This window comes from Phycomyces blakesleeanus (assembly GCF_001638985.1).
Source record: "Phycomyces blakesleeanus NRRL 1555(-) unplaced genomic scaffold PHYBLscaffold_51, whole genome shotgun sequence".
Lineage (NCBI taxonomy): Eukaryota > Fungi > Mucoromycota > Mucoromycetes > Mucorales > Phycomycetaceae > Phycomyces > Phycomyces blakesleeanus.
In genome coordinates, this window is record NW_017265177.1 from 1 (window position 1) to 23,116 (window position 23,116).

Genomic DNA, 23,116 nt, shown 5'->3' on the forward strand with positions numbered 1-23,116 from the left:
CATAGATTTTTATAGCATTTATAGAATAATCTTTGCACATTCTGATTTCTTCTTTGAGCCTGTAGGCATATAGACTCTCAAAGAAATCAAGTGCTCTTTCCCTTTACTCAACATCTGGCAATACATTGTCAACCTTGTGTATGTATTTATTGGCTTTAAGTGTTCGTTTAAGCTCCTTCGCGGCAGTCATCTGCTCCAACTTTATATTAACTTCCATTTTGATTACTTCTAAAATATCTTTAATAAGTTCGTCTGCACTTGCTGATAAAGACTCTACCAGTGTTTTTTTTCACGATAAATTCCCTGATTTTATGCGATTTCTTCAAGGCATCAATTGCTTGTTGCTTTGTACTATATTTTGGCATGTAAGATGGAGAGAAAGAAGTATTATATAACTGTTGGCAATAAATTCTATGATTTATTAAGGAGAAAGATAAAAACAGTATCGTATTGCATATAAAAAGTAAGGATTAGGTTAATCAGAGAGCCGTACGTTTTTCGATCAAAATTTGATCGAAATTTGATCTTTCAAAAAGACGATCAAATTTTTATCGTCGCTATTACAATTGTAGTCCAATAATATGGCGTTCTGAATTCAAAATTTGATCGATCAATCTGGCTGAGCACCCCCATTGTCTTAATTTAAAGTAGGAATACGGTATGTGAAACATGATAGTGATAGAAGAAATATTAAAATCATATATATATATATATTTGTTTCTAAAATATTTGGTGGTGTTAAAATTCTGACATTTGTTTCTATTGAATCATTTCAATCTGTCCTCACCAAATGATGCTCTCACTCTATTCACCAAAAAAAACAAATTATGCACCGAATAGTTTATTTTTTCAACCCGGAACAATTGAACTACGTGCAAAATGGCTGACAAAAGAAGTAGATGCTAAAAATGCTGAAATGATCAATAAAGAGGCAGAAACGCTCAAAGAGTAATGTGATGCTGATAGTAATTTCTACTGTTTACATTAATAACTTTGAGATTCAAATAGAATTACTCAACCAATCTATTGTGAACATCATTCCTGCCACCACGATGGACATCCACTTATGCTTCCATCGATCTATGCATATGAATTGCACTATGAGGCAAAACACTTAAATACCTGTTCAGTGTGTGAAAAAGTGTTTCCTTCATCTCATTGGCTTCAACTCCATTTAGACGAATTCCATGATGTTCTTAAGAAAATACAAAAAGAACGTGGCGAAAAGATTGTAAGGACAACATAAAGAGTTTTTGAATTAAAAATATACCCATACCCTTCGTTCTTTTTCAAGTTAAAAAGAAACCAGCAATAGCAATAACTGATAGTAAGTACCTTTATTCAATTACTTTATTAGTACGCTTGTTACGTCGAAGGGTGTCAAAAGCGTTTTATCGACCCAAGGTTAAGAAGATTACATCTAATTGATAAGCACCATTATCCTAAATACTTTCCGTTTGATATTGTATTGACTGGTACACTTACTTACGATCAATGGAATAAACGCGAAAAACGTCATGGAGCATCAATTAATCAACAACAACACCAGCAGCAGGATCAACGACAAATAATCAAGTCAACTATAGAGGAAGGAAAAGAAAAAGAGAAAGAAAGAGAGCCTGTGGATGTAGATATGGATGATCTAGTTAATCATTTGACACGGCTAAAGATTCCAAAAACTATCTCATTTGGACGAGGTGCTAAAGCAAGTCTTTCGCGCAATATACCTCACATTAAAGCCCCGAAGAACACTGATGTTGATATGAGCGAGCATACCGATAATTGTAAGGATATTGAAATTGATACATCAATTGTTCAAGAAAAACCGTCTATCAGGCCAAGACGCAAACGAGGTCCAAAGAAAAAGAGTGCACTCCAACAAGAAAAATGATAGCCAATTGACTAAAAGTAAAACCCCTTTTCTTTCTTACTATTAGCACTTTGAATACAAGACATTGCAAAATATTGTTATTAGTTTAAGTCAATGTATTTGGAATACTTTATTAGCCAGGTTCAACAAACAAAGGCACATATAATATATATATATATATAAAGTTTCCAAGACCCCATAGTCCATAACATGTATATTCTTGTAAAAATTATACCTGATATAATCAAAGCTTTCATTACTTCTTTAGCTTTCTTTGGAGAACACAGCATATATATAATTTATTATTATCACTTCTATGAGGAGTCAACATCTCAGGCTATTTGGGTGTTTTTACTTTGGATATAAAGAAGTTGAGGCATGTTTTGTTTGTCACTAAAAATCGAAAAACCTGATTTTTGATATAATTTTTGGGAGTACGTAAATACAGTAGCCGACCCCAACTACTCTTGTGCACGCCCAACATATCCAATAAACCAGAGATAAAGGTAAAAAGACACTTTGTTCGATCGAATTCGGTTTGTTGTAATCAGATCAAACGCTGCCGGCGATCATGTTCTTCCACAACACGTATCAGATTAGCCATGACTGGACCATCTCCCCTAGCATCTCTCTGATCAAGCCAGAACTTGTCTTGGTGAATGGTTGGTGGGATACCTTTGACACGCTCCAACTCAAACTGGCGGTTCAGTACTTTCTTGGATACTTTCCATGTCGAGAACATGCCTGGATTAGGTACCAAGTCTCGCAATGCTAGAGTAGTTTCTCGTTTTCGCGCAAACATATCCAATGTCTCAAGGGTAATAACACTGTTAGGTGTAATAGTATCAGCTGCAGTCACTGTTTTTCGCGGGGGTGAGTGTAATTGAATTGTGTGCACATATGGAGAGAGCATAAAGTGGAGTGCACCAGTAGAGCATGTACTAGCCGCGAGAGCTATTGTGATAGAGTCAGTATATTTCTTCAGGTTTTATTGTTTCCTTCCTTCCTTCCTTACCTCCAAGAAACATATAACCACTCAATTCGGTTGCCTGAACTGTCCCACAAAGAATCCTGAGTTAATTAGTTGTGTTTATTGTTTATTGTTTATTGTTTATTGTTTAATACCCCTAGTTCGACTTACCTGCTGGAGAATCCCAGAAATACATTACTGCAGGTGTAGCAGCAGAGGAAATCTATTAATTCTATCAAAAAAAATGTACATATATTCAAATTGTTTAAAAAACACTAAGGTCCTTACTCCAAGAGTAGATACAGAGAATAGCTTAATGAGCTTCACGAGACCAGAATTGTTAGATGCATAAATGAGTCTTGATGTTTCTGGTACACCAGTAGAGAAATTACGGCGAATGCCGATTGATTGAACAAATCGCGTTAGTGAGGACATTCAGCTATATATTTTTTAATTTTATTCTCTTGGGGGTTTTTTTTTATATATATTATATATATAGGCTTTTGGAAGAGATGCATCAAAAAGCCACTTGTATAGGATCTTTACAATCATCTGTATTTTTCATAGTGACTGGGACTGATTTTAACAAAAAAAGGATGTAAAAGCGGACTTGACGTCCAATACAGGGTTTCTATTTTGAAGTCAGACGAAGTTAGTTTCTTTTTTCGACGAATAAAAATTAATTTTTAAACATTTTATTTACCTCTTTTAGACGGAGAGAAAATAAAATTGAGACATGTTAAGGTGAATGATCAGACTGTTCATTTGGTGAATTCTTGGTGTACCTCCAGCTCATGAGTCTGTTTGCTTATGATTATAGATCATATTAACTGAGAGATGTTGTCTTATTTGTATAAAGGCTTACTACTGTATTTACTATGAGCTACAGCGTCCTTATTGATGTTATCCAGTTTCTTTTCCCGAGATACGATTCGGTCATCTGCTAATAAAACAAGTTTACTAAAAAGCTATGGCAGGGTCTCTAGCATTCTTTACCCCTTTAAAATAAGTCTAGTGAACTTTAAATGGTTGTATTCCTAGATATTGCCATTATTTTTGAGTTTCTTTTAGATGGTTTCAGGGTATGAATACACACTTTGGAGATTAAAGATGTGTGGTTATATAAAAGAATTAGAAATACATTGTTACAGTTGATCGAAAGCTTATTACAAAAACAATAAAACCCACCTAAAACGGTGTGAGCAAGAGTTTTCTAAAGAGATAATGAACCTTGCAAAAGACTTAATTGGTGGTTACAAAATAAAACAAAAGAAAAGATAAAAAAAATCAATGAAGTTTAAAGTGGTTATTTAGCAAATTTGTAGAAAGAAAACATATAGAAAGTGAAGAAATATTGAAATTGAAACAATATCATCAAGGTTTGGCTGCCATATTTAAGATATATATTTGACAGCAGTGGTAAATATATTACACCTTATTTACCTTCTTTGACGTTCTTTGCTTGTTTTATAGAGAGAAAAAAACATGCATCTCTCATTCATTTTCAGCAAGAAAAACGAAGTTTACAAAAGACGTCTAGAGAATAATGGGTCTGAAAGCAAGTAATATTAGCAACACGTGTACCTGATCAAAATTAACAATAATGCTATAGATGCTATATACTCTGATTGTGGCCAGAGGGGAGATTTTACGAAATATCTATATATATAATGCTCTTTATATATACCCGAGACTGGTGCTAAAGGTATAGCTATTAATATGTTGAATAATATTTGGTACTAGTACTGGTAAAAAGCTTAAATAGCCAGAACAGATTAAAAGAGCTAAAAAGGAAGCCAAAAGACAAAAGACACATATCGGCGCTGAAGTTGTTTGCTCAAGATGCAAGCTACCAGGCCATGCTTCTGCACGATCACCTGAATGTTCTTTTTATATTTTATCGAAAAGAATTTTTTACTCTTAACCTTGGAAATTATTATACCGCTTACACACGAAAGCTCCTTTTTAACCGTTGCATTAAAGAAAAATACAAAGCCATCCTAAAAGAAAAAAATATCTATTGCTGCAATTCAATAAGACACTTAATTTAAAGCGCAAAGCTGTTTGTAAATTATTATCTTTTACAAATTTCCAACGAACCTGCGCCTGGTTTTATCTTCAAGCAGCAATTTTTGTACATCATCTGTCAACTCGTTAACAACAGAAGACCTATAAGTGATACTCTAATGACTCAAACCCTTTTACAACAATGGAATGATTTCAAAAGAGAAACCCCCAAGGTATGCTATGGCATAGCTTTAATCGGTGAAGCAAGCCAATGTCTCGCTCATGCATTTACAGAGGTAGCCACATCATATCAGAACGAAATTGTTGAGAAATTTGCAAATAAATTAATCTGCTATCTTTGGTATCATATTCACACTATGTTTGTGGTAAGAAAAGTGATCAACGCATATAAAGAGTAATGAAGATCTAAACAAATTTTATGTGTTTGCTATAAAAAACAAACTTGTAGAGCATGAATCCAAACGACGTTCATAATATTGCTGTAAAATACTGCTATCAATTTATCTACCAAGGAGATTTAGTGTAGCCAGCAAATAGCACTATAAACGACGACATAAGTAGACAGGGATTTATTAAACTCTGCCAGCCTCTGAGGGACATTCTAAATACCAGAGTAAAACTGAAGACTCTGTCAGAATTCCCAGCAAAATTCATTCCTTTACTGACGCGCTTACTTTCTTCCATTGAATCTGAACATAACAGCCACTGCGAATACGATATGATGAGAATACCTCTTCCACAGAGGTTTAGTGTCTTCCTGACCTCTTAATTGCACTGGCGTTCTGTAACTTTGTAAACACATTATCCGCATTTCTTCCCGGTAAAAAGTTGCCAAGAGGTTACAACGATCAACTTCAGTTTTTTTTTAAAAATATTAAGGTCCCAGGCATTGAGAATTCAAACGTAAATGAAAAAAAACCCCCGGTATCATAATAATTAGAGCAAAAATACTTCCAGAATTGAAAGTATAATGCCAAATGGAGAAAATAAGCAATTGTTTGGAAACTTGGTCAGGTCGGACGGCTTTAGTATCGATTTTTTGTTTTGCAAAAGACAAAGCAACCAAAAAGAAATAGCTACCAAGGTTAATTAAATTAATCTCAAACTTGGTGATTTTGGTAGTCAAGAAGTCGAAGAATCGTATCTCTCAATATCACATGACCAGTTCAACAAGATACAGTTCTGAACTTAACAAGTTAAAGAAAGACAACAGCACCAACATCATAGAAAGCGCGATTCCTACCGATAAGACTTCGGGCCCAGAAAAGTACCTGCAACATGTTGCTTATATCCGTCAGAACTTAAGCACGCTATTCAAGTTTTACAGTGCTGTTACAGAAAAAAAGCCGCTTTTTCTTGTACCAAGAAAAGCAAAAGGTACCAGAGTTGATGGTGAACATGCTGCTTGATGGGACTAAAAGGTATAATAGAAACAAGAAGCAGGAAGAAGAACGCTAAAAAGAAAATGAAGAAGGCTAAAGGGTGTACCAAGAGCAAAAGGGGAAGGAAAGAAGTTGTGAAGAAAAGCGTACCAAGGTATTTATATTTAAAAACCAGTAGAGTGGTATCATGATTAACTTTACTGAGTGGGTACTTCTACCAAAGGATGCTTTGACACTCCCTATACCTTTATCGGAAAATATATAATCCGAATTCGTTAATTTCACTCTTTGATAATTTCAAGGCACTTAGTCCCTCCCTTGGCCTTGAAATTATCGAGGGACTACTGTAAAACATTATGTTAGTTGCACACAGGCACATGCACACCTTTTCACGTTTAAGTCATGCATTATTCATATCAAACATTCTTGTAAGAGTACTTGTATCTTCGTCAGGTTCCAATGGTGTAGAAGCCTCAAGATTAAACTCTTCATCAAATAACTTGATAAGATTGATTCTGTCACGTATACATGCAGAATTCTCCTATTAAAAGAAATAATATATTCTTGTAAGGTAACATTGTATTAAAGTACAAATGTGCACATACACGCACACACACAGATATATATATATATATACTTCATCACTAACTTCAAGACGAGTTATGCTTAAAATCAAACTCGACAGGTCGTCTTTTTTAACGAGTTTTCGATTGAGATCATCGACTTCTTTTTCCGCTTCTTCTTTTGTACGCTGTCTGGACTTGGCTTCTTGAGAATATTTTATAAGAATTATTTGTAATTCTTCATCAGACTCACTTCTCTCTTTGAGATCTTGAGATAGTCCACTACTACTTTTGGCTAGTAGCTCTTACATGTGCATCAATTGAGTGCATGCTTTCTCTCCTTCTTGGAAAGATCAATATTTTGCGCGGCGAGACACAAGTTAGTCATTGGTATTCGCGAATTTCTGACCAATCACCGCAATATTCTGTCCTTTGATTTATATCATCTTTAAGAGTTCAACGAGATACCTTCCGACTTTTTCGGCATAAATTTTTCGTGCTTTCAACCCTTCCATATCAACCTTTTTCCTTGGTTTTCTTTCTGTAGCTCTTCCATTTTGTCTTTTATGTCTTTGACAGTTTTTATATGATGCACATTTCCAAGTGCTTCTTTAAACTTTTTCTTCAATACAGCGAGTCCTGCCAATGGCTCAAGTTAACCCTCATGGGGACAAAGCATAGCAGTGTCTATCATTGCTTTGGAGGTACCCAAGTGACAAGCGGCTGCCAACCACCACACTTACCGTCTCAAAATGCCTGATTTTTATTTTTATTGTATCCAAAAAAGGTAATCCGCGTGTCTGAATTTTAACTTCTAATTTGTCCAAAAAAAAAAAGATCATTTTTTGAATTTAAAGTGCAAAAACTGTAATTGGGTAGCATTTGGACGTCACATATCTATGAACATGAAAAAGAGGTTGACTCTCCGAAAAAGAAAGTTAAAAGGAATGAACCATTCCGATCGTCTTTTGACTAGAAGAATGGTAGTTTTTTTTTCACAACCAGTTGTTATTGACACCCGTAATCAGCAAAAACTCTTGGCTGATCAGCCCTGGGAAATTTACTGCCCTCTCAAGAATCGAACCAGTTTGAACGAAGATGAGGGATATTCTCGTCCCCTATACCAGCACTCAACCTTTTATCGAATTGTCCTGCCATGTCCTCACCAAGCAACTGCAGAAATAGAAAAGTGGCATCGTATTCGTCTTGAACTAGTCAATGAGTTTGGACTGTCTCTGTTTGGAGCACAAGCAACAGAATGTGCCTTGGAATTAAGATGCGAGCTTCTAAGCCAAAATATTGACAGCAAAAATTGGCAACATGACACAGAACACAGTATACATATACGACCAATACAGGCCGATAGATGGGACATACTTAATAACCAGACAATTAAGTGGCCAGGGTTCTTTGGCGGAGGACATGGCGGATTTGAATACATAATCAGAAATGTATCTGGCAAACAGAGACACTTGACAAAAACAAAATATGTGTTGCATTGTATACCTACCAACAACACAAAACAAACGGTGGATGCACTATCTTTGGCGGTGCCGATTTCACTATCTAATAATTCCTTGACTGGTTATAACTGGCAAGAATCGGGCCACGAATACTCAAAAGTGGATATGGGAAGAGCATTTATGCTTGATCCAAGATTGACAAGGGCCAAAAAGGATATATTCTGTATGATACGAGAAGTATGGGACGCAGGTACTCCAGGAAAGCTGTGGGATTCTGCACTTGTTATTGCAGATCTAATAGCTAACCGCCTCAAACAGCAACCGAGATGTTTAGAGAAGTGCCACGTTGTGGATCTCAGTGCAGGGTGAATATCATATTCGTTTAGGAATATACACAAATATGCATATGCAAATGTCACGTATTAACCCTTGGTGTAGGACAGGATGTGTTGGTCTTTTGATCAAAGCGATGTGCCGTTCAATGGGAAACAGGGGGCCTAAGATGACCCTGACAGATCTGCCAGAAGCACTGGGACTGATACGTAGAAACTACAGACTAAACCAATCTGGTATTGATGACCAGGTACAAATAGAGCAGCTGCGGTGGGGGGTTGAAGCGGATGCACGGCGGGTGACAGCCAAGGCCCAGGTTGATATTGTGCTTGCATCGGATGTATTGTATGTTCCCCACGCATTCGAATCTTTGATTGCTACGCTATACCATCTCAGTACTTCTCACCGAACAGTTGTCTATTTGGCGTATAAGAGACGAGAACTTCGCGACTGTGACGAAGCACGCTTCTTCAATAGATGCTCCCAATACTTTCACATCAACCTTGTCCAGGACTTGTCTCAAATGAGCCCACCTGTCTATTGGGAGCAAAGATTTGGTCCTCTATTATCACTGAGCCCTCTTGAGATATGGTTTTCGCGCCATCTTACTCATGCTAACCAGCAGGGGCATGTTCAAGTCTATCGGCTTGTTAAGAAACCTGCTCTGTTTGATTCACCTAAATTTAGGCAAACATAGCTTGATGCGGTACAGTTGAAACTAAAGTTTTAGCAGATAAGGATATTGTGGCAATAAAAAAGAAGAAGAGGAAGAAAAAAATGCTTGCTACTATTGTCATTTTGGAAATCTGGATCGATTGGCCTGCTACAGGTCATTGATTTATAATGCGTCACGTTGCTTATAGCTGCTACATGAGCTTGTGTTTTTCCTGTATGAGCATGGTCAGAGAAGCATATTAGTCCATTAATATTAATACGATGCAATTATCTATAACAATATTACCTAACCAGTCAACCTGCTCATTCGTACATGGCTGAGTAAGTGAAGTAGTAAGGTCAGGTCGATCCGATGTTTTAAGAGGAGATTTACAGTCCGCAGGTTATTTACTATCTAACTTCCACTTGGTCATCGTATTCTTCTTTCTTCTTCCACTTGAATTCGTTTACATGTCCCATCATGCCGACAAACCCAGCTTGCCTTCGATTCAGTTTCTATTGCAGGAAGCAGATCCGCTCATTACCCCCGAAAGTTCTCGACGACCGCCACAGCCACCTCTTTCCACAACATCAACAACAACATCGGTAGGAGCAGGGCCAGGAGTAGGGCCAACTATAGATGGTTCTCACGCCATGAGCCTATTATTGGAAACAGTACGTCCTAGGCCAGTGAGAGCCGGGCTTGGTCATCGTAGTAGTAGAAGTGTAAGCAGTCTTCCAGTCGATCTCCAAAGCCTGTCGTTATATGCACCTACCATGTCCAAGGATGACATGAGTGTACCTTCAGACACCAAGATGAGCTGGACCCAGTTAGGACATCATCGCGCAAGTCACAATCGTACTCACTCAGACATATCTCACCGAAGGACTGCGTCCGCAAGTACTGTTGATTTTATGCTGAATCCAACCATTACAGTGGATAAACCGTCTGCGCAATCTTCTCCGTCTTCTCCTCCACTTCAAGAAGTATACGAAACAGACGGACAGAGAGATCTCCAGGCAGGGAGATATGTGTGTATGTTTTGTGGCAAGAAGTTCTCCAGACCTTCTTCGCTACGGATTCATACTTATTCTCACACAGGTGAAAAACCATTTGTTTGCACTGAAGAGAATTGCGGACGACGGTTTTCTGTCCAAAGCAATATGCGGCGTCATATGCGTGTTCATCGATTTGGTCGCCCTAAACCTGCCCTTGCCTTTGATCCTTCCGAATAACCCTTTTCATACAAACAAACAAACAAACAAACAAACAAACAAAAAACGACTCCTTCATTTTTGCTCTTGTACAGGTCAGGTACTTTGTCTATCTGTCGCTCTTTTTCATTTTGCATTGTGCGCCCCTTCCTTCTCCATATTATTATTATTATTATTATTATTATCCTTTACAGTAAAGTACACTATACATTATACACTATACATTATACACTATACGCTATATACTCCACCGAAATAAAGCAATCCCACCAACATTTTATGTACAAAATACAGTTATAATTTCTCTAGTCGAATTTTGAACAATCCCAGAATTTAACTGATATTTCCAAGTCATCCTCATCACAATTACCCATCAAGCAGAAAGTATATACACACACACACACAAATTCTTAAATTTCTACAATAATTTCTGACCTGTTCTTTTTTCTTTTTTATTCTCTTTTTTCTTTATTTCTATAATTTGTCCAGCAGTTTCCTTGACAGTTGTTTCTTTTCTTTTATTTTATTTGCGAGCCTGCTGTATGTATGGAAGCAGCATTTGTACTTGAATAAGTACAAAAAGGTAGTGAAATAAAATAATGATAGGCTAATGTGTGTACAGAGTAAGTCTAGACAAACTGCAGTATCACTATATCGAGCTCTGAGTTTATTTGTATAGTATAAAAAAATAAATGTAGTATATATTTTATTTAGCATTTTAAAGCAAGCCCACTTTCTTAGACAAAAAACTGTGAATCCTATTAGAAAATAGTAGTCACTCACAGCGGCATTAGAAATATCACTAAAAAATGTGCGGAGTAAGAAAAATCACGCTCGATATAGTGATAGTGATAAAATTTCTGTCCACCATCCATATCACTATATCGAGCTTTGACTGTAATTACTGTACCTAAATTGTTTTGTCTCTTTGAGACAATTAGATAATTACAGGTAAAATGTCTGAATAAATGTCTACTTTGTCTGAAAACTAACTTCTCTTTGCTTACAATTACATTTTGATTCATATAAAACACTAATTAATACATAATATTGGAATGTTATGATTTTTATTGATCCAAATAATAGAAGTATATTAAGAAGAAGTACTAATTTATATGATATACATACAAATATACATATACCTATTGCTATTGCTATTGTTATGTGCTATAATTTTTATCTTAAAAAAACAGCTATTCTCTAAATACTATGATATTGATGAAGACATGTATATTCCTTAATTGATTCTTTTTATCAAAGATTATACATCTGTCTTTTGTTAGTATTTCTATGCCTGAATCCTACTTTTTAAAAGCCTAAAGAATGATAATTGAGTATCACCATAAGAACTGCTTATAAGATTTCTCGTGATCTTTGTAGAAGGTGTTATGAAATAGGATGTAACCCGGATTCAGGAGGGGGGTTTGTTACCGAATGGTAAGCTATTAGATTTGAATAATTTTATTATCTTTAATTCTTGTGCTGGGTTGAAGAAGTTTGGAAGGTGTTTTGCATTGACTGCAATAACATGGTGGCGTAAAAAATGGGATATATATAAAAGAGAAAGAAATTGGTGCTTGATTAAAATTTGGGTATAAAACATTCTTTAAGCCCTAGAAAACTTGGACCAATTCACTAAAATCACCTTTTTTTTTCTATAGGGTAGAAACCTATAATCCAATAAAACGAGTCTAAATTTCAAGCTTTAAAGGGATTTGTGGATGCCTGAGAATTTTGGGGTGTGATAGAAAGAAAACTTACTTTAATTATGTTGCTCCAACAATGAAGTTTAGAGGTCTCTATATTAGGGTAGTTTCTTTTGTATTGTTTGTTGATGGTTATATACCCAAAGGTAACTTATTATGATCTTAGGGGGTACAAGACGAATACAATTACGGAAGCTTTTTGTGTTACAATTATCGAATTTAAATTCTAGTATGATATCAGTAGAATAGATCAAATAAACCACTTATGTAGACTACACCATTTATGATATATATGTTAGAGTAATGCTTTAAATTGTTAGCCTGCATTAAGCCTCAAATATACCATCATATTATTGAGGGCAGATACTATATTTCGCTCGGTAAGAATACAGACACCAAAACACATACAGAAGAGCACATGAAAGTTAAAACCACATTAATCCATACACTTTTTTTTTAAAAAAAAAAACAAACAAACAAAAGCAAAGCACATTAATCAACCAACTCGTCCGTTTGTTGAATTTGTTTTAAGAAACGAACTTAATTTCGTGTACAGTGACAATTCTACTATATGTGTCGACTGGAACAAGTTAACCAAATCATTTTCTGACTTACGGCTCATGTCAAGTAGTGTGGGTTGATATTATGTCCTAAATGTTTCCGCGCTGACTATTAACCAATACAAGCGTGTGTGTACAGATACTTTTCTTTTAATTATCAAGACTACAAGTTCGGGACTATAGTAGCAACAGCTCAACCAATCTATTATACCACTTTTGTTTTCAGGGTGAATGATCAACCTTTTCTTTTGGAGTGGAAACGCCCCAAAGTCATATTGTTGATGGTGTGGCATTTGCTACAAACCTCTAATTAAAAAAATACAAAGTTATTAATATTACTATCGTTATTTTTCAGTACTCTTTATATTTCTGCTTAACACTACTCGGTAGCTTTATCTTAATAAGCCAACGTTTTGGTTTTTAAGTTGATCAATAAATGTATATCCAAACCAAAAATGTGCGTAAGAAAAAAAAACTTTTTTTAGTGCGCAAAAAAGTCGGAGTATATTAACTTTAATGCCCAAATCTACTAGAAAACCAATAAAGTGAATATAAGGATAGAGAGAGAAAGAGAGAAAAAAAAAGGCAGAAAATGAAGCCAACTTCAATATGGTAATTTAAACAGTGACGTTACAATTATTATTATTTTTTAAAAAAAAAAGTGTATCTACGCATAAACCACACCATCATTATTACTATTATCTTTTCATTCTTTGTTAATTCCTCATTAATACTTTGTAATGAACGAGCCTCAACATCCTCTTGCAATTGCAACACCCTCGCTTCGACCCATAGTCGAATCGCCTGCGCCAACCGAAACAGCCGAGACACAATCTAGCCTACGTGCTCATCGTGATAGTGTGTCAATGGCAACTCTTCTCGAACAAGCACCAGACAAAGTTCCGCGTGGAAGATCCAAATCCCTTGCTGTAGGGACCTTTGGTTGGTCTCATATGCCACGTTTACCAGTTGACCATGTCATGCCAGCACCTTCGTCCAATGTCCCATATCGTGCTCGTTCATGGGAACCAACTCTGGAAAAGGCCATCCGAGCCATCGTATCAATCAAAGCCAGTCATGTCCGTAGCTTCGATACTGAGACCTCTGGTAAGGTTCTTTTCTTCTTCTTTGAGACATGCATACACCATTTAATTTTTTGCTGATATCAAATCGTCCAAAAGGTGCATACACTGCAACTGGATTCATTGTGGATGCCCAGCAAGGCATTGTTTTAACAAACCGGCATGTTGTATCTTCCGCCCCAATTGTTGCTCAGGCAGTACTGACAAACTATGAAGAAGTTGATCTTAAACCCGTCTACCGAGATCCAGTTCATGATTTTGGCTTCATGCAGGCATGTCGTTGGATCATAAGCTTACATACTATAATTATTAAACTAACCAAAATTTTGAAATATTTACAGTTTGATACATCTAAAATCAAATTTATGGAGCTAGAAGAAATCGAGTTGAGTCCAGACCGAGCCAAGGTTGGACTTGACATTAGAGTGGTGGGGTAAATACATCAATCTATATATAAACACAAGAAGACTTGCATAACTGTATTTTAATCACCGCTCAATAGCAACGATGCTGGTGAGAAACTGAGTATCCTAGCTGGTACTCTTGCCCGTCTCGATCGTCGGTAGTGTATACAGTAGAGCACAGTTCTTATTTCATTATTTCTAATTCACACTTTGCCTTTATTAAAAGTGCTCCAGAATATGGGGTTGGAGAGTACAATGACTTTAATACATTTTATCTCCAAGCTGCGTCCGGCACAAGTGGCGGGTCTTCCGGTAGTCCAGTACTTGATATCGATGGCCACGCAGTAGCATTGAATGCAGGTGGTGCCAGTCGTGCTTCATCTAGCTACTATCTTCCCTTGGATCGTGTAAAGCGCGCATTGCTCTTTATTCAAAGAGGGCGCCAGGTTCCACGCGGTACACTTCAAACCGAATTTGAGTACCAGCCTTACAATGAGGTACGCAGACTTGGACTCAAGGCCCACATCGAAGAAAAAGTGCGAAGCCGATTCCCTGATGAAACAGGCATGCTTGTAGTACGATCCGTACTTCCCAAGGGTCCGGCAGATAAAGTGTTGGTTCCAGGCGACATTATAATTGGCTGCAATGGCCACATGGTTCCTCACTTCATCAGTCTGTTCTCGGTTCTTGATGACTCTGTCGATAAAAACGTCACTCTAACCATCAGCAGAGGAAAAAAGGTCCAAGATGTCACAGTGGCTGTCCAGAATCTTCATTCTATCACACCCGATACCTTTGTCGAGATTGGCGGTGGTGTTGTTCATGATTTGTCTTATCAGCTAGCCAAGTCTTATTCGCAGCCTGTTGAAGGTGTCTATGTTGCAACCTCTGGACATATGCTTGCAAGTGCCAGTGCATGGCGCAAGAGTATAATTGTCAGTGTCAACAATATTCCAACTCCGGATCTAAAAGCATTTGTCAATGCAATGCAAACTCTTCCTGATGGCTCCCGTGTTCCAATTCGGTGGGTTTTTGAATGAACAGACTTAACAGCGTGAATATTTCTCATTTAGCTATCAATTAGATTTTATTCACTCCAAAAGGCTTACAAGGACAAGATAATGATTATGCACGTTGACCGACACTGGCACAAGTTCCGTGTCGCTGTCCGTAATGGTAATAGAAACACATCTACGAATTGGACTTCAAGCTTATTCTTTTTTTAATAATATTAATCTACAGATCTCACCGGATTGTGGGACTTTACTGAGATGCCCCCTCCTCCAAAGAAAATGTCTTATCTCCCATCTTCAGCCACATTTCCTCCTCTTGATCCTTCACTTGCATTAGCTCAAAGACTTATGCCATCGTTCGTTGCCATCGACTTTTATTTACCATACCTCGTAGACGGAATGAAGGGTACACAATTCTATGGATCTGGCTATGTTGTATCTACCAACCCCCCTTTGATTGTGTGTGATCGCGACACTATTCCTATCAGTATTGGAGATATATTTATTACCTTTGCCAACTCTATCATCATCCCAGGGAAGATTGTATTTTTGCATCCCTTCTACAACTACGTGCTCGTAAGCTACGATCCAGCCCTCATCGGAGAAACTCCCATAAAACCAATCGATTTCAGTCCAGTTGAGCTCAATCAAGGTGATGAACTTAACTTTGTGGGTGTCGGAAACGACCATTCGATTATTCTACGTAAGACTACCGTGAGCTCCATCTCTAACGTCGGTACACGTGAATGTTCTCCTCCGCGATGGCGTGCCATGAACGTTGAAGGAATCAAGATTGACGATTCAATAAATGCCCAAGGAGGTTTGTTGGTTGATGGAGAGGGAAGAACGCAGGCTCTATGGGTCAGCTACTCTACCCAATCGGAAAAGGGCAAGGATACATCCTTTATGTCTGGTCTGTCGGTTGGACTAATTAAGTCTACTCTTGACAAGTGTCGTCTCAACCAACCTATCACTTTCAAGGGCCTTGACGTAGAGCTGTGGACAATGCGTATTGCGGCTGCACGTACTCTGGGACTTTCTGACGAATGGGTCCGTAAGATTGAGCAGAGTGGCAGCACACGCCACACGTTGTTGTATGTGTTGAACATTCTGGACGATCGTAGCCCATGCGCTCGTGTATTACATGTCGGCGATATCATTCTTAGCATGAATGGCCGACTCGTTACTCGCATGTCTAGTATTATGCAAGTATATGAACAAGATACAGTTACTATGATTGTACTGAGAGACGGTGCTGAAATTGAGGTCAAGGTTCCTATGAGTGAGTTTAGCGGATTTGAAACTACCCGGGTTATTGGCTGGCAGGGTGCTCTTATTCAACGTCCTTACAAGGCTGTTCTTGAGCAAGTCCGTGATGTACCTCAAGGTGTATATGTGTCCTGTACTCTGTACGGATCCCCTGCTTCTCATGTACTTCGTCCCGGCGTATGGATAGTCGAGGTCCAGGGAAAACCTGTCAAAGATTTGGATTCATTTTTAGCTGTAATCCACAAGCATGAAGAAGAAATGTGTCGTCGTAGACGTCCCAGTTACATACCTCCTGTCCGTCGTTCTGCTGAACAACGCGCAAATATTACCTTCTCTGATGAGGAAGCACTCAAGACAGATGATGTTGAGGACGACGATGACACTAACGATGAGGGTTATGTCCGCATCAAGACGGTTAGCCGCAATGGCACAGTTCGCGTTGTGGCTGTAAAACTGGATTTGCATTACTGGGATACTTGGCAGCTAGTTCTTGATCCTAATTCTATTTGTGGGTGGATCTGCAAAGATGCCTAAATTTTTGAAAGTATTTATCGACCCCTGTTTTTTTTTTATATCGATTATATGTTTATATGTATTCTTTATCTCTTTTTGTTTTATCATTTTATTCCAATACATGCCACATCTAAAAATAAACAAGAGCATCAGTGGAACTGTCTAATATCAAGGGATTGGTGAACCCCCTGATAAAGACTCTGTCTCTCTTGGAAAAAAAAATTAAAGACTGACTGTGATATTGGATAGATATGTTTAAATTTTCTGTTCTGTAATATCCATCTTCTTCTGGGAAGAACTCTAGAGCTTTATATAATAGGGAGGGGTTTCACCAGTTCTCGATGCTTAACATTTCGATGTGGCAATACTTTAACCAGCATCCAATACAGTATTCTAATTCCCAACAACATGTTGACCATTTGGAGCACATTTCGTGTTTTGTATTCAAGCGCAAGTTATGCAGAAAGACTTCCTAAAGGCGCTTGTCAACTATTGGCATCAGCTTTCGTAGAACTCGTCACTATTTATAGAAATAGCATAGTGGAGAACTTTGAAAATAAACTTTAAATATATTTTAAATGTTGTTTACAAAATACATTTATTGTAAGCCATTATTTGTGCTCGTTTGTAGCAAAATCTAACATCTCTGTGATTTGTAGAATATGCACCCGAAAGATGTCGCTTACAATACAGAAGAGTGCTGTATTGAAGGAGACAACATAGGGCACTCATCGATGCTAAAAATGGAAGACATCTACGACCCGCATCGAAAGGCGCGTCTCTGATTAAAATTACGGGTGCTTTTGAGGATATAATGGAAATTATGTCGATTGTTCTTGCTTTGTTTGGAATCTCAGAGTATAAAGCTTGAAAAGATCATCTTTTTCTATATTAAAGCCTTGAAATTTAATGGGATCAAAGCTCCATCGTCGAATTCATTGACAGATGATTAGCTTATAGCACGATTATACTACTGGCTTTGATAATCTAGTGTTTACTTTGGAAAAATATATGCTATCCCATTCATCGGCTCACTTTCAGACGCTAGAAACATTCTTGTTGAAATTACCATAAATTTAGCCAGAAGTCCCCTATAAGTGTCCCGGGATAAAAGTAAAGAATGGTAAAAATCTGGGTAATTTAAGCCCAAAAAAGTCTATAGGGACGATATTTTCAAATTTTCTTTGAGCTTGCCTCCCTCTCGAATATCAATAAATAAAGACATATTTTTATTCCCTTTTCACTTCGATTCCGTCTCTAAGTGTATCTCCACTATAACACATCTAGTACATAACACTACCTAGTCACGTGGTGAGGACGATATGTCTTCTCTTTCTTTTCAACCCTATCCTTGCTCTTCTTCTTGCTCTTTTTTGACTTTGACTTTGACTTTTTCTTATTTTTGTTCTTAAAATAGGCTGCCATTGGGTCCTCAGAATCAACATCGCTCTGCTCAGACCGTTCACTCTCTTCTTCCACTAATAACCAGGTTAATTATATATGTTTTTAACTAATGTGTGCATAATAAAGTAGTTTTGTAGCTCTTACCTTCAATCATAGGTGGAGCCGCGTTCATCTTTTGGTAAAGTTCAGGATCCTCTTCTTCGCCTTCTTTTTTGTGGCGCTTGGGACCATAAGAATGATCAACACGTAGAGTACGGTCGAGAACCTAAGATGTGAAAGAAGAAAGTAGATTGTTAAGAGTTTTTTTAATGCTATTACTTATGACATTTTATTCAATTGACTTACAGTTCCGCCGTTAAGGTTATCGACAGCAAGTATAGTACTACGTTGGTCGGCATATTGAATAAACGCAAATCCTCGCGACTTTCCAGTCTTTTGGTCTCGGATCAATTCGACATTAATTATCTCTCCATATCTGTTTTGTTGTTGTTTTTATTGTTGATGTTGATGTTGGTGTTGGTGTTTTATATTCTGTCAATGTCCATCAGCTCGAAACTTTTACGAGATGCTTACAATCAAATGATGACTCACTGAGAAAATATGCAGATAATATCGCCTTCAGTCAGATCAAAAGGAATATTGCCTCCAAAAACCCAAGCAGTGTCGCTGTATTGGGCATGCCAGGAAGCAGTGTCTGACCATTCACCATTATTGATCTCGCGTAAGTTTATTCTCTGAATCTCTTTTACAACGCTATAAGATGTGATGAGTTGGGTGTTAAATGTAGATAATCTGGTACATCTTACTTCATTGTCTGTTAAGTGCTTATGAGAGAAGCAACTGTAATTGCATAGTTAAATTAGCCAAGTTTGTCAGGTAAGCCTAGAAACAAAGTCACGCGTATACCTCACTATAAAAAAAAAGGTTCATTATGATCCTTTTACAGTACAGTACAGTACTGTATTTTTTTTTTAAAAAAAATTATTTAATTCTTTAATAAATAAATATAGCCAATTTTTTTTCTTTACATTAATAAAGATGTATTTTATGGTCCAAGTAAATATTGAAATCAAGGCTTTTTTGGAAGTTTTTCATATTTAAAAGCGCATTATTATTATTATTATCTAATTAGAAATTGAAAGTGAAAATGTACCAACGACAAAACTATTAAGAATCTTATATCTTGGTGTTTTTGTGCTAGTTCAAATTAATTTGGAGAGGATAAACAATGCTTCATTTGTTGATGTCTGTTAACATACACTAAAGGTTACTGGCAGCACATTTTGTATGTATATATAACTTTATATAATTAAATAATTTTTTTTAAAAAAATAAGTCGAAAATAAAAGAGAAAAGAAGTAGAGATCGTCGTTATTTGATGGGTACGGTCCTTCAAGGGTTTCAAGGTCATCAAGGCACGAGTGAAGCCACATGTACATTAGAGGTCGTACATTTCGTAATAGGCTCGTCTTTAAAGTAAATATTATTACCATTATTCTTACTTGCCATCAAATTATTTGATTACCAGATTCTGAGTAACAAGCTCGATATAAAAAGAAAAGAAAAGAAAGAGAGAGAGAGAGTTGACACTAACCTCTTTAACTTGATATGATGATAAATGCTCAGAAAATGATCAAGAAATAAATCATGTATATTATATCTCACCCTTTTTTGTTTTTTTGTTTGATATTAATATTCACTCATAAAATCATTTGTCAGTTAATATATGCTTGGACTTGTACACTGTAAAATGTGATGGGATAACTGTGCTAATGCTTTTCATATGGTTTGTACGATGGGTGTACAAGAAGTGTGTGCAGGGAGTATGTGTTTTGTACTTATGCTGGCACAAGAAAAAAAACAAAAGGTCGAATGATGTACAGTATCGTAGTCACCCCCCTCGTTTCCCGAGGTCTATTTATTTTTGGTAAACTAAGGCAAGAATAATGGGTGTTTGGGCAAGATAAGCAACCCACAAGAAACAGGCGATGCTGAACACTGAGGCAAGAAATGAAATCCCTTACCAAGCTTAGACACTTTAATTGTCAAACAAAATATCTTAATGGCTGTTGTTTTGCTTTGCTTTTTGGTCGAATTCGGTTCTTTAAACAATCTTCTTTCTACCAAGGCATTATCAGATTGGAAACATATGAAAGGGTAGCAACATGAACAACAACAATGGAAAATAGGAGTTACTGACAATCAACCAAGGAACTTATAATTGCCAAAATTATCATCCTTTTTATTGACCAAGTTGTGTTTACCAATAAAGTCTTAAGGTAAGAGTATATAGAATAGAATAGTGTAATATGAGTGGTATAATGTAGTGTAGATTTTATTCTTTTCTTCAAATGAAAAATATGAAATATATTCAAGACCAATAGAATCTTCCCAAAATACAATCATCCATCTGATAGGCTCAATCCACCTTTTACTGAGCAGCCAAAGGATAATAGAGTCTTCCGATAGGGCACTGTAGTACATACATCCCTCACACCAAAAGGTCTAACTGTGACTTGCCTCGAAAGAAAGGAGGACGGTAGATGAAGTCTAAGATTAGTTCCCCTACTTGTACTTCCTGCTCTTCTACTTCATTAACTCTTTTTTCATTATTATTTTTCCCTTTTTTTGTGTGCGCTTTTGTGTTTGTGTGTGTATATCTACCAAATAATGGGTGCCAATACATCAAGAGAAAGCGGCAAGTCGACCACCCAGTCGATGCATCATACCCACCAGAAGATTGAGGATCTTGTTGACCTCGGCTCCATCTTACCTAATGGTCTTTATCCTTCTACTGAACAAGACTTTGACTCTCGCAGTGTGCGTAATCTTATCATGACACGGAAACTTGCTCCATTCTACAAAGGTAGATTCCACAAGATTAAAATGCTAAAAAGGAAAATTGGCTTACATAGTATATATGCGCATTCATATATATATATATATATATATATATATATAACAAGGTCTCTCTGACGCACCGGAGCCAGTGGCCGACAGTCTTAGTGTACCTGTTCCTCAAACGTCTCTCTCGCTGGTCGACAGTACGACTCGACCCCGCAGTGTATCCAATAGCAGTCGGACTCGGTCAGGAGGGCCGACTACCACCAGGCCCCGCAGTGCATCAAGCAGTAAGCGGGAACTGGCAAATGTAGCTAAAGAACGACAGAAATTGACAATGGAACGGATGAAACAACGAGAACGAATGTTGTACAATGATGCAGTTGAATGTCCCATTTGTTTTCTGGTGAGTATATATAGAAAAAAAAACATTATAGCAAGGATTTGTGCGTGTAGTGGATGTAGAGATAACACATCTTTTTTTTTCATCTTCCTTTAAGTATTACCCGTCCAATACAAATTACTCTCGGTGCTGTGACCAACCAATCTGCACTGAATGTTTTGTACAGATTAAGCGACCTGTTGACACGCCCTCAACACCTGCTACCTGTCCCTTCTGCATGGAAGAAAACTATGGCGTGACATATGAACCACCTGCCTGGAGTGATCGCCAATCTGCCCAGCAAAGACCCCTCCAAAATAACCCCAGCACAGGTACTCGCCACACTACGTCGGGTGGTGGCGAAGGTGCTAGGCCAAGACGTCAATGCATCAGTCACACCCGCCCAGAAGTAGTTCTTGTTGGTAAGATTTTTTCTCTTTATACACAATGAGCATGTAAATATATATATGTATATATATATTTATATACGTTGGTGCGTTAGACCATGTGAGACCCGATTGGCAGCAGAAGCTGGTTGTCCCGGCCAAGACAGCTCGTACAGTCTCCAGACGCAATTCAGCTTCGGCTGGTCCATCCTCCCGCAACTTCCTGCGCACTGCCGCCGCATTGACCCGCCCAGGGAGATCTGCATCCTCAGCAGCATCAACTGAACACAACCAATATTTGTCCAACATGCGAGACCTTAACATGGATCTTGAAGAATGGATGGTGGTTGAGGCAATTCGTCTCTCTCTTCTCGAAGAAACTGATCGAGCAGCAAAGGCAGCAGCAGAGGCAGAGGCAGAGGCAACAGCAGCAGAGGCAACAGCCACCACCACCACCACCACAGCAACAGCAACAGCAACAGAAGGATTACCTGCAGGTAGAGGTGAAGAATCAGGAACAGAAGCAGTAAGAGCACCTCCGACAACAACTTCAGAATCATCTACATCTACAAATCCACCTCCAGTACCCCCATCAGTAACTATTCAGGCCCATGATGATGATGATGACGACGATAAACCTTTGGTTCAGTGCACCCAAGCGCCTGTGGTTATAGTTACAGAAGACAGACATGAGAGGGATGAACGGCAGTCATGTGATCCTGACTCTCGGGCGATATACTGAACATTTTAACTGTATAAAACAAAGTACCTTAAAATACAAAAACAAAAACAACAACAACAGCAGCAGCAGAAAAGATCAACAGCGACACCAGAAGAAAAGGATGGTTGAAGGATGTGGATACAAACCCTTGTGTGTATTAAGGATAGGGGGAGAGTGTAGATGAATTTTTTAAGGGCTTTTCATCCTTTAGGCCCGCTTCCATGCGTGGCGTGTACAAAACGAGATTGTCTTTTTTATATAATGTACACATATATATGTATACACATAATATATCTATATATATATATATATTCCTTCTCAGCAAAATCCTTTCTTCTTCAGTTTCTTTTATTTTTT

At 37.5% G+C, this 23,116-nt stretch overlaps 10 protein-coding genes across 10 annotated transcripts; 7 read left to right on the forward strand and 3 right to left on the reverse strand.

Moving 5' to 3' along the window:
- Window positions 1–1,021: 1,021 nt before the first annotated feature.
- Window positions 1,022–1,477, forward strand: PHYBLDRAFT_95402 (C2H2-type zinc finger transcription factor; the record flags this gene model as incomplete). The annotated part of the gene is made up of 2 exons (XM_018443902.1): window positions 1,022–1,231; window positions 1,358–1,477. Coding segments are annotated over 2 exons (330 nt in total), but the record flags the coding sequence as incomplete, so codon positions are not given.
- A 940-nt stretch (window positions 1,478–2,417) lies between these two features.
- On the reverse strand, window positions 2,418–3,275 carry PHYBLDRAFT_176379 (hypothetical protein; the record flags this gene model as incomplete). Its single annotated transcript, XM_018437753.1, has 4 exons — window positions 2,418–2,824; window positions 2,886–2,924; window positions 3,012–3,063; window positions 3,129–3,275. The coding sequence occupies 4 exons, from the start codon at window positions 3,273–3,275 to the stop codon at window positions 2,418–2,420; spliced, it is 645 nt and encodes a 214-aa protein (XP_018283185.1).
- A 1,751-nt stretch (window positions 3,276–5,026) lies between these two features.
- Window positions 5,027–6,277, forward strand: PHYBLDRAFT_153741 (hypothetical protein; the record flags this gene model as incomplete). Its single annotated transcript, XM_018433239.1, has 4 exons — window positions 5,027–5,233; window positions 5,317–5,349; window positions 5,455–5,617; window positions 5,991–6,277. 4 exons carry the CDS (start codon window positions 5,027–5,029, stop codon window positions 6,275–6,277), a joined length of 690 nt encoding a protein of 229 aa, XP_018283186.1.
- A 373-nt stretch (window positions 6,278–6,650) lies between these two features.
- PHYBLDRAFT_69074 (hypothetical protein) lies at window positions 6,651–7,328 on the reverse strand (the record flags this gene model as incomplete). Its single annotated transcript, XM_018442050.1, has 3 exons — window positions 6,651–6,791; window positions 6,888–7,095; window positions 7,282–7,328. 3 exons carry the CDS (start codon window positions 7,326–7,328, stop codon window positions 6,651–6,653), a joined length of 396 nt encoding a protein of 131 aa, XP_018283187.1.
- A 384-nt stretch (window positions 7,329–7,712) lies between these two features.
- Window positions 7,713–9,306, forward strand: PHYBLDRAFT_69075 (hypothetical protein; the record flags this gene model as incomplete). The annotated part of the gene is made up of 2 exons (XM_018442051.1): window positions 7,713–8,641; window positions 8,715–9,306. 2 exons carry the CDS (start codon window positions 7,713–7,715, stop codon window positions 9,304–9,306), a joined length of 1,521 nt encoding a protein of 506 aa, XP_018283188.1.
- A 986-nt stretch (window positions 9,307–10,292) lies between these two features.
- On the forward strand, window positions 10,293–10,451 carry PHYBLDRAFT_95645 (C2H2-type zinc finger transcription factor; the record flags this gene model as incomplete). The annotated part of the gene is made up of 1 exon (XM_018443921.1): window positions 10,293–10,451. A coding segment is annotated over one exon (159 nt), but the record flags the coding sequence as incomplete, so codon positions are not given.
- Window positions 10,452–13,484: 3,033 nt separating this feature from the next.
- PHYBLDRAFT_189621 (hypothetical protein) lies at window positions 13,485–17,238 on the forward strand (the record flags this gene model as incomplete). Its single annotated transcript, XM_018439688.1, has 6 exons — window positions 13,485–13,851; window positions 13,926–14,259; window positions 14,329–14,388; window positions 14,457–15,254; window positions 15,315–15,406; window positions 15,473–17,238. 6 exons carry the CDS (start codon window positions 13,485–13,487, stop codon window positions 17,044–17,046), a joined length of 3,225 nt encoding a protein of 1,074 aa, XP_018283190.1. The 3' UTR covers window positions 17,047–17,238.
- Window positions 17,239–17,433: 195 nt separating this feature from the next.
- PHYBLDRAFT_153746 (hypothetical protein) lies at window positions 17,434–17,810 on the forward strand (the record flags this gene model as incomplete). The annotated part of the gene is made up of 2 exons (XM_018433240.1): window positions 17,434–17,532; window positions 17,685–17,810. 2 exons carry the CDS (start codon window positions 17,434–17,436, stop codon window positions 17,808–17,810), a joined length of 225 nt encoding a protein of 74 aa, XP_018283191.1.
- A 725-nt stretch (window positions 17,811–18,535) lies between these two features.
- Window positions 18,536–19,184, reverse strand: PHYBLDRAFT_120230 (hypothetical protein; the record flags this gene model as incomplete). The annotated part of the gene is made up of 3 exons (XM_018428732.1): window positions 18,536–18,694; window positions 18,775–18,904; window positions 19,021–19,184. Coding segments are annotated over 3 exons (453 nt in total), but the record flags the coding sequence as incomplete, so codon positions are not given.
- Window positions 19,185–21,027: 1,843 nt separating this feature from the next.
- Window positions 21,028–23,082, forward strand: PHYBLDRAFT_189622 (hypothetical protein). Its single transcript, XM_018439689.1, has 4 exons — window positions 21,028–21,295; window positions 21,396–21,676; window positions 21,771–22,074; window positions 22,155–23,082. The coding sequence occupies exons 1-4, from the start codon at window positions 21,100–21,102 to the stop codon at window positions 22,778–22,780; spliced, it is 1,407 nt and encodes a 468-aa protein (XP_018283193.1). The 5' UTR covers window positions 21,028–21,099; the 3' UTR covers window positions 22,781–23,082.
- The last annotated feature ends 34 nt before the right edge of the window (window positions 23,083–23,116 follow it).